The sequence below is a fragment of the Paramisgurnus dabryanus genome, chromosome 5, assembly GCF_030506205.2.
Source record: "Paramisgurnus dabryanus chromosome 5, PD_genome_1.1, whole genome shotgun sequence".
Taxonomy (NCBI): Eukaryota; Metazoa; Chordata; class Actinopteri; order Cypriniformes; family Cobitidae; genus Paramisgurnus; species Paramisgurnus dabryanus.
The window spans coordinates 8,345,454-8,360,164 of NC_133341.1; the positions used below are offsets into that span (position 1 = coordinate 8,345,454).

At 40.7% G+C, this 14,711-nt stretch overlaps 1 protein-coding gene across 1 annotated transcript in view; it reads right to left on the reverse strand.

Annotated features, from left to right (window-relative positions):
* LOC135744688 (uncharacterized) overlaps nt 1–14,711 on the reverse strand; it is a 35,181-nt gene that overhangs the window by 8,187 nt on the left and 12,283 nt on the right. Inside the window, exons 8-9 of the mRNA XM_065263002.2 lie at nt 220–13,365; nt 28–141 (exon numbers count right to left, since the gene is read on the reverse strand). Coding sequence (XP_065119074.1) covers nt 28–141; nt 220–13,365 — 13,260 coding nt within the window. The remainder of the gene's footprint in view (nt 1–27; nt 142–219; nt 13,366–14,711) is intronic.

The following is a 14,711-nucleotide window of genomic DNA, read 5'->3' on the forward strand; positions in this document are numbered from 1 at the left end:
GTTTTGTGTAATACTGTCATTGCATACCTCTTTCACAGAGTTCCCCACTGTATCCAGATGGACAGCTGCAGATCTGAGCACCACCCATTTTTAAACAAGAGCCACCATTCAAGCAGACATTATCAGAACAGCTGTGAACACCTACAGTAAGAGAGGTAAGATATAAATGTCATTGTGAACACAAAATAAGAAACATTGTTCTTATTGGTCACTTCCTACCTGGAATGTCAAATGGTGAGCCTTCAACCTCAGAATCTTCTGACGACAGAAATGAAATCTTAGCAGTTGGAGTTAAAGCATCCTCAATCTGACCAGCTGCCTCCTGTGTCCTAGAGGCATTTTCCTTACTTAAAGACTCAGATGTCCAAAGCAAGGGTGAAGTCGTTGCAGTCGACATAATCACTGTCTGAACCTCTTCCGATGACGGCATGATAACTGAAGCCTCCTCCAGGCTGCTTTTAGAGCTAGTGGTCATTTCAGAACCCTCATATTCAGGTCGTGCAGTGGTCACGAGACCTGTGTCTGGTTTAGGTGTAGTTATATTTTCAACTCTTTGACCTTCCAGAATTTTTTCTTCATATATCGCAGCAGAACTTGGAGCATGCGTGACATCTGGTAGTGTGTTCTCTAAACTAGTCTCAGTTTCAGTGTCTAGTTTTGTTGTTGATTCAGTTTTTTGAACGAAATCCGGTATAGACTCTACACTAAAAGGTTCTGATGCTGTTCCATAATCCATGTCATCTGTCCTTCTTTCAGAGAAAAGTGTTGTGTAATCTAAACTATCTGGTGTGTTGGTTGGTTGATCTCTTACCACTGGTATTTGTGTAGTGTTAGGAGATCCTGTAAATGTTGCTATCTCTGTACTGTCATTAAACTTTGATGCAGATATAAGGGGTTTTGGTATGATCGTTGAAATCAGTGGTATTTCTCCATCTGTCCTGAAATTTGTCTGGGGCTCATGTGTAACTGTCATATCAGACAAAGCTTGTTCATATGGCTCCCTATCAGTTACTGTTACTGTTTTAGGCAAAGGCGTTGTTGCTAAGTGAATCACAACATCCGTAGCTATAGATGATGACACTGAAATATATGATAAAGTGGACAAATCTTCCTCTGCTGCTGTTAAAGGGGTTAAATTAGTCAGACCTTCTGTAAACAAGTCACCCGAGCCATCATCTATGGATGAATTTAATGGATTTGTAATACCAGATGTGGAGGTTGTATCTGTGCTTGTTAATTCACTCTCCCCAATTGTCTCATCGGTAGAGGGTTCAATGGTATCTACACCTTTGCTGTCTAGCGGTTCCTCAGTTCCAACTGTTAAATCAGCTGTCACTGCTGTTTTGGTATAAGTAGTAGCAGTGGTCTTAAAATGTTCTGTGGATAAAGTAGCTGCTTGAGATGTCTTGGGGGTTAAACTTAACGTTTTTACACTATAATCCACGGTAGATGTACTGGCTTCAGATAAATCTTCAGTCAGTATTTCCATTGTAGCTTCTGTGGATTCTGTGAAGATTTTACCAACTAGTGAAGATTGGAGTAAGTAAGCACTAGTAGCCTCAGGAGATAGTGTTGCTTGCGCTTCTTCATCTACATATGTTGAACTGCTCTGCAGGATGTCTGGTTCTGATGTTGTTTGTTTAACCAATATCTCTCCTGTTTGATATGTCACATGGAGTTGATTTAACTCAGTGCCCTCTATTCCGGAACCATCTGTTTCTTCTGTCATTATACTTGAGGGTTGTGGCGTCATGACAATTTCCGTATCTCCGATGGCTTCTTCTGTTATAATTGTCGGGGCAAAAGGTGAAGACAGCTCAGAAATAGACACAGCATCTGCATCAATGATTATGTCATCTTTAGTGATAACATCAAGTTTGATGCTATGATCTCTCATACTCTCTGTTACTGTTGAAAACAGTTTATCTTCATCTTTTTCATCTTCTGTAAATATTAAGACAGTGCTTGTTGGAGTTACACCTGTTACTTGCTGGTCAGTAATGTCCTTGTAGAAGACTGATGGTGTGGGGACGGACACAGGACCTTGGGATGTCACTGATATAGGCAATGCAGTGAGGCTGCTTACAATATCAGAAGATGTAATATATGTGTTAGGAGCCGTAAAACTAGTGGATTCTGAGGCTGTTATAGAACCAACAGATGGTTTGTACTCTGTCTGTGCTACGACCGGAGTGCTTGAGGAAAATCTCTGCATTTCAGGTGTGATGGTTTTATGTGAAACCGTTTTGTTTGTATTTTCATCTCCAGTGCTGGCTATCCTGAAGGATGTTGGGCTAATGGTTGTCTCTGTCACCACTGACCTTGAAACCAAAGGTGATGATGTTGCAGGAGTTGTGTCAACACCTGAGCCATCTTCTTCTGCTTCATCGCCCTCTGTTGAGTCCTCTGTTGTATCACCACTGCCATCATCTAAAATTGAAGCTTTAACTGTTATAGTTGGCTCGGTGGAGCTCATGAATGAGGGAAATGGGGATAAAGCGGACTGACTTTCTGTAGTACCAGTGACAGATTCAACGCTGGAGAAACTTGTCTCATCAATTTCCGCCTCATCAGTTCTTACATATTCTTCATATGTTTTGGTTGTTGGTGTTTCTGATATCTTACTAGTAGATTCATCTGGTGACGTAATCTCTTGGTCATCATTTGTGGTTAAAAATGCTGAACCCTCTAAGTTAATATCTGCAGTGATTGGCTGTATGGTAATTTGTCTGTCTGAAAATGAGTAAGCTTTAGATGTGCTTGACAATATTGGAGCAGGTGTTGCAGGTTGAGATGAATGTAAAATACTTTTCTCAGTTTGGGTGAATGTGGTTGAAGATGCTGTATCTTCTGATGGTGTAGCTTGAAAAGGAATTGACTCAAGAACATCTGTTGATATTTCATCACCAGAGCCACCATCAACATTTACTTCACTTTCTGTAAATTCAGTAATTCCATCATTAAAGAGGGCTGTCACTGCTGTCTGAACTACTGTGCTGGACAGCAGTGTCGCTTTAGTAGTGAACAATGTTGAATGGGATGAGCGTTGCTCTGGCATTTTTGTGTGGTTAGTTTCAACAATTTCAGCCTCATCAGTGGCCACAGTATAATTATCATATGTTTTAGTTGATAATGTTAACCTGTCATCCTGATCAAAATCTTTTAGTTGAGTGGCATCAAGGTCAGTTTTTACTATAAAGGCAGTACTAGTTGAAGGAACTGTGGGAGAAGAAGACTGAGCTTTGATAGCTGATGATGAAACATGCATGACAGAGGATACCTGTGTAAACTGATCTCCTGATCCCTCAACATCTGCTGTGCCATCCTCTGCATCTACAAAAGTTGTTTTGTCAGATGACATAAACACTTTGCTTGTGCTTAAATGAGATAAACTGATTGTTAGACTGGGAGTGACTGCTTCTGAACCATCAGTTTCTGAGGATGACAAAATGGATGTTACACTTGTTGCCATCTTCTCTGATATTTGCTCTGCTAGACTAGAGTCTAGAGTAGAAATATGGTGTTTTGTATGTGATTCTGTTGTCTGATCGGCTAGGGTTCCAGGACTTGCTGAGCTAAGTATTGAGACTGTATCTGTTATATCAGATGCTGATTTTGTGATCTCTTGGTCTGATGTGGACGTTGTGACCAATAAGGAACTTCTTGTTGTGAACACTTTACTGAACATATCGGAAGTCTCATCTCCTGAACCATCAATTTCTGTGGATGATTTAACTGATACAAAACTTGATGGTGATAGCACATCTTCTTTTGTCATCATCTCTGATGCATCTGTACTTGTGACAGTGCTTTCAGATAATTTATCATCTAAATGTTCTGTCTGTGCAGAGAAGAACAGAGTCTCTGAAACATCAGCAATGGTGGACTCTGATGGCTTTGCTAAAAGTTCTGTTGCCTCTGTAACAGTACTTGTAGTAATTGAGCTGTGAGATATTTTATAATCTTGACTTGTGACTGTGCTTCCTGTGATCATTGACTCAAAGATACTTGCTGTTAGAGTAGCATCTTGTGTGGAAACAGGCTGCTCTGTATGTGTTTCAGTTGTTTGCTTGCCTGCAGTCTGGGCACTTGTTGAGCTAGGCATTGAGACTGAAGCTGTTGCATTAAATGCTGCTTCTGTGAGTTTGTCTGATTTGGTTGTGGTGAACAATGAAGAACTTGTTGTTGTGCTTCCTGTGCTCAATGGCTCAAAGGTATGTGCTGTTAAAATAGACTCTAGTGTGGACACACGCCGTTTAGTATGTGTTTCAGTTGTTTGACTGTCCATAGTCTCAGCACCTGTTGAGCTTTGAATTGAGACTGTACCTGTTACATTGGATGTTGTTTCTGTGAGTTCTTGGTCTGATTTGGTTGTGGTGAACAATAAAGAATCTGTTGTTGTGAATCCTTTGCTCAGCATTTCAGATGTCGCATCTCCTGAACCGTCCATTTCTGTGGATGATAAAGCTGATGCAAAACTTGATGATAACAGCATATCTTTTGATGTTGTCTCTGATGCAACTGTGCTTGTGACAGTGCTTTTAGGTGATTTCTTATCTATATCTTCTGTCTGTGCAGAGGAGAACAGGATCTCTGAAACATCAACACTAGTGGACTCTGATGGCTTTTCTGATAACTCTGTTGCTTCAGTCAAAGAGCCTGTGGAAAGTGAGCTGTGAGATATTTTGTCATCTTGACTTGTGACTGTGCTTCCTGTGCTCATTGACTCAGATGTACTTGCTGTTAGAGTAGAGTCTTGTGTGGAAATGGGCTGCCTTGTATGTGTTTCCGTTGTCTCATCATCTGTTGTCTGATCACTTATTGAGCTAGGCATTAATACTGAACGTGTTGCATCAGATGCTGCATCTGTGAATTCTTTGTCTGATTTGATTGTGGTCAACAATGAAGAACTTGTTGTCGTGAACCCTTTACTAAGCATCTCAGACGTTGCATCTCCCGAACCCTCAATTTCTGTAGAGAATAGAACGGATGTAAAACTTGATGATGATAACAGCATATCTTTTGATGTTGGCTCTGATGCAACTGTGCTTGTGACAGTGCTTTCAGATAATGTATCATCTAAATGTTCTGTCTGTGCAGAGAAGAACATAGTTTCTGAAACATCAACAACGGTGGACTCTGATGGCTTTGCTGATAACTCTGTTGCTTCAGTCAGAGAGCCTATGGTAACTGAACTGTGAGATATTTCATCATCTTGACCTGTGACTGTGCTTCCTGTGCTCAATGTCTCAGAGGTATGTGCTGTTAGAGTAGAGTCTAGTGTGGACACAGGCTGTTTAGTATGTGTTTCAGTTGTCTGATTGTCCATTGTCTCAGCACCTGTTGAGCTTTGAATTGAGACTGTACCTGTTGCATCGGATGTTGTTTCTGTGAGTTCTTGGTCTGACCTGGTTGTGGTAAACAATGAAGAACTTGTTGTTGTAAACCCTTTACTAAGCATCTCAGACGTCGCATCTCCTGAACCATCAATTTCTGTGGATGATAAAGCTGATGCAAAACTTGATGATGATAGCATATCTTTTGTTGTTGTCTCTGATGCAACTGTGCTTGTGACAGTGCTTTTATATAATTTATCATCTAAATGTTCTGTCTGTGCAGAGGAGAACAGAGTCTCTGAAACATCAACAATGGTGGACTCTGATGGCTTTGCTGGAAACTCTGTTGCTTCTGTCAGAGAGCCAGTGGTAATTGAACTGCGAAATATTTTATCATCTTGACTTGTGACTGTTCTTTCAGTGCTCAATGGCTTAGAAGTACCTGCTGTTAGAGTAGAATCTTTTCTGGACACAGGCTGCCTGGTATGTGTTTCAGTTGTCTGATCATCTGTTGTCTCAGCACCTGTTGAGCTTTGAATTGACACTGTACCTGTTGCATCGGATGTTGTTTCTGTGAGTTCTTGGTCTGACCTGGTTGTGCTAGAAAATGAAGAACCTGTTGTCGTGAACCCTTTACTAAGCATCTCAAACGTCACATTCCCCGAACCATCAATTTCTGTAGAGAATATAACGGATGTAAAACTTGATGATGATAACAGCATATCTTTTGATGTTGTCTCTGATGCAACTGTGCTTGTGACAGTGCTTTTAGATAATTTATCATCTAAATGTTCTGTCTGTGCAGAGGAGAACAGAGTCTCTGAAACATCAACAATGGTGGACTCTGATGGCTGTGCTGATAACTCTGTTACTTCACTCAAAGAGCCTGTGGAAAGTGAGCTGTGAGATATTTTGTCATCTTGACTTGTGACTGTGCTTCCTGTGCTCATTGACTCAGAGGTACTTGCTGTTAGAGTAGAATCTTGTGTGGAAACCGGCTGCCTTGTATGTGTTTCAGTTGTCTCATCATCAGTTGTCTGATCACTTATTGAGCTAGGCATTAATACTGAACGTGTTGCATCGGATGTTGCATCTGTGAGTTCTTTGTCTGATTTGATTGTGGTCAACAATGAAGCATTTGTTGTTGTGAACCCTTTACTAAGCATCTCAGACGTTGCATCTCCCGAACCCTCAATTTCTGTAGAGAATAGAACAGATGTAAAACTTGATGATGATAACAGCATATCTTTTGATGTTGGCTCTGATGCAACTGTGCTTGTGACAGTGCTTTCAGATAATTTATCATCTAAATGTTCTGTCTGTGCAGAGAAGAACATAGTTTCTGAAACATCAACAATGGTGGACTCTGATGGCTTTGCTGATAACTCTGTTGCTTCAGTCAGAGAGCCTGTGGTAACTGAACTTTGAGATATTTCATAATCTTGACCTGTGACTGTGCTTCCTGTGCTCAATGTCTCAGAGGAATGTGCTGTTAGAGTAGAGTCTAGTGTGGACACAGGCTGTTTAGTATGTGTTTCAGTTGTCTGATTGTCCATTGTCTCAGCACCTGTTGAGCTTTGAATTGAGACTGTACCTGTTGCATCAGATGTTGTTTCTGTGAGTTCTTGGTCTGACCTGGTTGTGGTAAACAATGAAGAACTTGTTGTTGTAAACCCTTTACTAAGCATCTCAGAAGTCGCATCACCCGAACCATCAATTTCTGTGGATGATAAAGCTGATGCAAAACTTGATGATGATAGCATATCTTTTGTTGTTGTCTCTGATGCAACTGTGCTTGTGACAGTGCTTTTATATAATTTATCATCTAAATGTTCTGTCTGTGCAGTGGAGAACAGAGTCTCTGAAACATCAACAATGGTGGACTCTGATGGCTTTGCTGGAAACTCTGTTGCTTCTGTCAGAGAGCCAGTGGTAATTGAACTGCGAAATATTTTATCATCTTGACTTGTGACTGTTCTTTCAGTGCTCAATGGCTTAGAAGTACCTGCTGTTAGAGTAGAATCCTTTCTGGACACAGGCTGCCTGGTATGTGTTTCAGTTGTCTGATCGTCTGTTGTCTCAGCACCTGTTGAGCTTTGAATTGACACTGTACCTGTTGTATCGGATGTTGTTTCTGCGAGTTCTTGGTCTGATCTAGTTGAGGTGAACAATAAAGAATCTGTTGTTGTGAACCCTTTGCTAAGCATCTCAAATGTCGCATCTCCTGAACCATCCATTTCTGTGGATGATAAAGCTGATGCAAAACTTGATGATGATAGCATATATTCTGTTGTTGGCTCTGATGCAACTGTGCTTGTGACAGCGCTTTCAGATGATTTCTTATCTATATCTTCTGTCTGTGCAGAGAAGAACAGAGTCTCTGAAACATCAACAATGGTGGATTCTGATGGCTTTGCTGATAACTCTGCTGCTTCAGTTAAAGAGCTTGTGGAAAATGAGCTGTGAGATATTTTATCATCTTGACTTGTGACTGTGCTTTCTATGCTTTTTGACTCAGAGGTACTTGCTGTTAGAGTAGAGTCTAGTGTGGACACAGGCTGCCTGGTATGTGTTTCAGTTGTCTGATAGTCTGCAGTCTGGGCACTTGCTGAGCTAGGCATTGATACTGAACCTGTTGCATCGGGTGCTGCATCTGTGAGTTCTTTGTCTGATTTGGTTGTGGTGAACAATGAAGAACTTGTTGTTGTGAACTCTTTACTAAGCATCTCAGATGTTGCATCTCCTGAACCATCAATTTCTGTAGAAAATAGAACTGATGTAAAACTTGATGATGATAGCATATCTTTTGATGTTGTCTCTGATGTAACTGTGTTTGTGGCAGTGATTTTAGATGAAGTATTATCTAATTGTTCTGTCTGTGCAGAAGAGAACAGAGTCTCTGAAACATCAACAATGATGGACTCTGATGGCTTTGCTGATAACTCTGTTGCTTCAGTCAGAGAGCCTGTGGTAATTGAGCTGTGCGATATTTCATCATATTGACTTGTGACTGTGCTTCCTGTGCTCAATGGCTTAGAGGTACCTGCTGTTAGAGTAGAGCCTTGTGTGGACACAGGCTGCCTGGTATGTATTTCATTTGTCTGATCGTATGTTGTCTCAGCACCTGTTGAGCTTTGAATTGAGACTGTACCTGTTGCATCAGATGTTGTTTCTGTGAGTTCTTGGTCTGATCTGGTTGTGGTGAACAATAAAGAATCTGTTGTTGTGAAGCCTTTGCTAAGCATCTCAGACGTCGCATCTCCTGAACCGTCCATTTCTGTGGATGATAAAGCTGATGCAAAACTTGATGATGATAGCATATCATTTGATGTTGTCTCTGATGCAACTGTACTTGTGACAGTGCTTTTAGGTGATTTCTTATCTATATCTTCTGTCTGTGCAGAGGAGAACAGGATCTCTGAAACATCAACAATGGTGGACTCTGATGGCTTTGCTGATAACTCTGTTACTTCAGTCAAAGAGCCTGTGGAAAGTGAGCTGTGAGATATTTTATCATCTTGACTTGTGACTGTGCTTTCTGTGCTTATTGACTCAGAGGTACTTGCTGTTAGAGTAGAGTCTAGTGTGGACACAGGCGGCCTGGTATGTGTTTCAGTTGTCTGATCATCTGCAGTCTGGGCACTTGTTGAGCTAGGCATTGATACTGAACCTGTTGCTTCGGATGCTGCATCTGTGAGTTCTTTGTCTGATTTGGTTGTGGTGAACAATGAAGAACTTGTTGTCGTGAATCCTTTACTAAGCATCTCAGAGGGTGCATCTCCTGAACCGTCAATTTCTGTTGAAATTAGAATTGATGTAAAACTTGATGATGATGATAGCATGTCTTGTGATGTTGTCTCTGATTTGCTTTCAGATAATTTCTCCTCAAAATGTTCTGTCTGTGCAGAGGAGAACAGAGTCTGTGAAACATCAGCAATGGTGGACTCTGATGGCTTTGCTGATAACTCTGTTGCTTCAGTCAGAGAGCCTGTGGTAACTGAGCTGTGAGATATTTCATCATATTGACTTGTGACTGTGCGTCCTGTGCTCAATGGCTTAGAGGTACCTGCTGTTAGAGTAGAGTCTTGTGTTGACACAGGCTGCCTGGTATGTGTCTCAGTTGTCTGATCGTATGTTGTCTCAGCACCTGTTGAGCTTTGAATTGAGACTGTACCTGTTGCATCAGATGTTGTTTCTGTGAGTTCTTGGTCTGATCTGGTTGTGGTGAACAATAAAGAATCTGTTGTTGTGAAGCCTTTGCTAAGCATCTCAGATGTCACATCTCCTGAACCGTCCATTTCTGTGGATGATAAAGCTGATGCAAAACTTGATGATGATAGAATATAATTTGATGTTGTCTCTGATGAAACTGTGCTTGTGACAGTGCTTTTAGTTGATTTCTTATCTATATCGTCTGTCTGTGCAGAGGAGAACAGGATCTCTGAAACATCAACAATGGTGGACTCTGATGGCTTTGCTGATAACTCTGTTACTTCAGTCAAAGAGCCTGTGGAAAGTGAGCTGTGAGATATTTTATCATCTTGACTTGTGACTGTGCTTTCTGTGCTTATTGACTTAGAGGTACTTGCTGTTAGAGTAGAGTCTAGTGTGGACACAGGCTGCCTGGTATGTGTTTCAGTTGTCTGATCGTCTGCAGTCTGGGCACTTCTTGAGCTAGGCATTGATACTGAACCTGTTGCATCGAATGCTGCATCTGTGAGTTCTTTGTCTGATTTGGTTGTGGTGAACAATGAAGAACTTATTGTTGTGAACCCTTTACTAAGCATCTCAGATGTCACATCTCCTGAACCATCAATTTCTGTAGATAATCGAACTGATGTAAAACTTGATGATGAAAGCATATCTTTTGATGTTGTCTCTGATGCAACTGTGCTTGTGACAGTGATTTTAGATATTGTATCATCTAATTGTTCTGTATGTGCTGAGGAGAACAGAGTCTCTGAAACATCAACAATGGTGGACTCTGATGGCTTTGCTGAAAGCTTTGTTGCCTCTATGACAGTACTTGTGGTAATTGAACTGTGAGATATTTTATCATCTTGACTTGTGACTGTGCTTTCTGTCCTTACTGACTCAGAGGTACTTGCTGTAAGAGTAGAGTCTAGTGTGGACACAGGCGGCCTTGTATGTGTTTCAGTTGTCTGATCGTCTGCAGTCTGGGCACTTGTTGAGCTAGGCATTGATACTGAACCTTGTGCATCGGATGCTGCATCTGTGAGTTCTTTTTCTGATTTGGTTGTGGTGAACAATGAAGAACTTGTTGTTGTGAACCCTTTACTAAGCATCTCAGATGTCACATCTCCTGAACCATCAATTTCTGTAGAGAATCGAACTGATGTAAAACTTGATGATGATAGCAAATCTTTTGATGTTGTCTCTGATGCAACTGTGCTTGTGACAGTAATTTTAGATATTGTATCATCTAATTGTTCTGTATGTGCTGAGGAAAACAGAGTCTCTGAAACATCAACAATGGTGGACTCTGATGGCTTTGCTGAAAGCTCTGTTGCCTCTGTGACAGTACTTGTGGTAATTGAACTGTGAGATATTTTATCATCTTGACTTGTGACTGTGCTTCCTGTCCTTACTGACTCAGAGGTACTTGCTGTTTGAGTAGAGTCTAGTGTGGACACAGGCTGCCTGGTATGTGTTTCAGTTGTCTGATCGTCTGCAGTCTGGGCACTTGTTGAGCTAGGCATTGATACTGAACCTGTTGCACCGAATGCTGCATCTGTGAGTTCTTTGTCTGATTTTGTTGTGGTGAACAATAAAGAACTTGTTGTTGTGAACCCTTTACTAAGAATCTCAGATGTCTCATCTCCTGAACCATCCATTTCTGTAGAGAATAGAACTGATTTAAAACTTGATGATGATAGCATATCTTTTGATGTTGCCTCTGATGCAACTGTGCTTGTGACAGTGCTTTTAGATAATTTATCATCTAATTGTTCTGTCTGTGCAGAGGCGAACAGAGTCTCTGAAACATCAACAATGGTGCCATCTGATGTCTTTGCTGATAACTCTGTTGCTTCTATCAGAGAGCCTGTGGTAACTGAGCTGTGAGAAATTTTATAATCTTGACTTGTGACTGTGCTTCCTGTGCTCATTGACTCAGGGGTACTTGCTGTTAGAGTAGAGTCTAGTGTTGACACAGGCTGTCTGGTATATGTTTCAGTTGTCTGATTGTCTGTTGAGCTAAGCATTGAGACTAAATCTTTTGCGTCCGATGCTGTTTCTGTGAGTTTTTGGTCTGATCTGGTTGTGGTGAACAATAAAGAATCTGTTGTCGTGAACCCTTTGCTAAGCATGTCAGTCGTCGCATCTCCTGAACCGTCCATTTCTGTGGATGATAAAGCTGATGCAAAACTTGATGGTAATAAAACATATGTTTTTGTCATCATCTCTGATGTATATGTGGTTGTGACAGCACTTTCAGATGATTTGTTATTTAAATCTGCTGTATGTGCAGAAGAGAACACATTGTCTGAAACATCAGCAATGGTGGACTCTGATGGCTTTGCTAATAACTCTGTTGTTTCTGCCAGAGAGCCTGTGGTAACTGAGCTGTGAGATATTTTATCATCTTGACTTGTGACTGTGCTTCCTGTGATCAATGGCTTAGAGGTACTTGCTGTTAGAGTAGATTCTTGTGTGGACACAGGCTGCCAGGTATGTGTTTCAATTGTCTGATAGTCTGCAGTCTGGGCACTTGTTGAGCTAGGCATTGATACCGAACCTGTTGCATTGGATGTTGTTTTTGTGAAGTCTTGATCTAATTTGGTTGTGGTGAACAATGAAGAACTTGTTGTTGTGAACCCTTTACTAAGCATCTCAGACGTCGCATCTCCCGGACCATCAATTTCTGTAGAGAATAGAACTGATGTAAAACTTGATGATGATAGCATATCTCTTGCTGTCATTTCTGATGTAAATGTGCTTGTGATTGCACTTTCAGATAATTTCTCATCTAAATGTTCTGTCTGTGCAGAGGAAAACAGGGTCTCTGAAACATCAACAATGGTGGACTCTGATGGCTTTGCTGATAGCTCTGTTGCCTCTGTCTCAGTCCCTCTTGTAAATGAACTGGGAGACATTTCATCTAGACTTGTGACTGTGCTTCCTGTGCTCAAGAGTTCAACAGTTTGCACTTTGAGAGTAGAGTCTAGAGTAGAAAAAGGCTGTATGGTATGTGTTTCAGTTGTCTGATCGTCTGGGGTCTGAGCCCTTGTTGAGCTGGGTATCAAGACTGAAACTGTTGCATCAGATTCTGATTTTGTGAGTTCTTTGTCTGATTTGGTTGTAGTCAACAATGAAGAACTTGTTGTGATTTTTTTACTAAATATTTCAGAGGTCTCCTCTGAACTGTCAATTTCTGTGGATGATTGAACTGATGCATAACTTGATGGTGACATCACAGTCTTTGTTGTCATCTCTGATGGAACTGTGCTTGGGACAGTGCTGGCAGATAATTTCTCATCTACATGTTCTGTCTGTGCAGAAGTGAACAAAGTCTCTTTCACAGAGAAGTGTTTTTCGGTAGAGAATGAAATGCTTGGAGTTCCTTTCACTTTGAGAGTCTCTTCCTCACTGATTGCCAAGGGAGTGGATACTGGAGTAGAGTCTACTACTGTTGATCCTTGGCCAAATTTATTTTCTGGATCAAGGGTTGTGGTGAACAAGGGAGAAACCATGTAAAGTCCTGAAACTGATATTCCTTGAGGTGTTTTACCAGCTTCTACTAATGAACTATCAAATTCAAAAGTTGTTTCCTCTTCTTTGGTATGGGTCAAGTTGTGTTTAACATGGGACTCTCTTCCAAATGTATCTCCTCTAACTTCTAACACTACATTTTTGGGCTGAAGTGTCACCTCATAATTTCCATTTATGAATCTCAGATCTGGAGCCATACTGATAGGTAGAGGGGAAATGAAGTCATCATCCTCGGGTACCTCAGGTTCGACCATGCGCTGTGATGACTGAAACTCAAAAGTCACCGGACTTTGACTAACTGTTAAGAAAAAGACAAAAACATTTATTCAAACACATAAATTCTTAATCAAACCACATACAAAGAGAGTCTGTGTGCATTTTAATAACAGCTAAGCAGAGTGATAGGAAATGTCTGAATATTAACTATTTCCAGGGACAATTTTAGCCATTTCTAGAGGAAATCACTCACCCCTCCCCCAGACAAACAAGATCATGCAATATTAGCAATGCAATACGCAGCGCCTGAAAATAGTCCCTTGCTATTTAAAGTAACCAAGAGGACTATTTTCGGGGCAGTGCGTAAAATCACTTCGATTGCTGCAGCCATTTAACAGCAGCAAAGTCCTTGATTAATACCCCAGAATGAGAGTATAGTTCCTAGCCATATCTATCAAGAAAATCACAACTTTTAATTTTCCGTCGCTCTTAGTACATGATGATCAGCTAAATTGATTCCAAAAGGAGTAAAAATCTAATGTTTAACTGTAGGGAAGCTGAAAAAATTAGCATTCTTTAAAAAAAGTGGAGTGTCCCTTTAAGTTTGGATTGCGTTTTCACCCCAAGTTTAAAATTAGGGAAGTCTAAAGATAGCTTTAGTCCGAATATGGATCTTTAATGCATATCTGTATCTGAATATGTGAACTGAACTACAGCCTAAAACTTGAACGAAAATTCTGTTTTGCAAAAAACGCAAGTTTTTAGACCTAGTTCATGTTTAATGAACTAGGTGTAAAAATGTCCTTTGAAGTTGACGAAGCCACAACACTACACTGGGAACAATTAACCTAAAACAATTGGTCTTTTCATTACACGCTACAACAGACTTCTCTTAAACTGATCTTTTACTCTATGTTTCCTTGCTTTAGCTGTGTCAGAGCAAACACAGACATCCTGTTCCTTCATAAACAGGACAGATTGCTGTAAACTAAAGCCGTTCAGATCTACCAAATAATCTACTTACAGCAACATTAGCCATATCAGTTACACATCCCACACAACTACTGATATGCCCAGGACATACAGGCATGTCTGATTCAGGGTTGGACAGGGACCAATACATCCCACATGCTGAATCTATGCAGATTAGTGGCTAAAATCTAAAACACCTCCAGTGGTTCACATAAACTGACACCTGGTTAAGGTAACAGATGTATGGACATGTAAACGTCCTCCACCACCAGTTTACAGGCACAGAATGGCAAAGTTTCCAGTGTCAATTTATGCATCTTTTTAAAATGGCCATCAAATAAAAACGAGCTGGAGCATGCTCAGAAAAATGACAGAGCCAAGGGCTAAAGGCAGGCACAAATATGCTTTTGTGCCTAAATCATAACCGTACCTCATCATGTCATTATCATTATTATA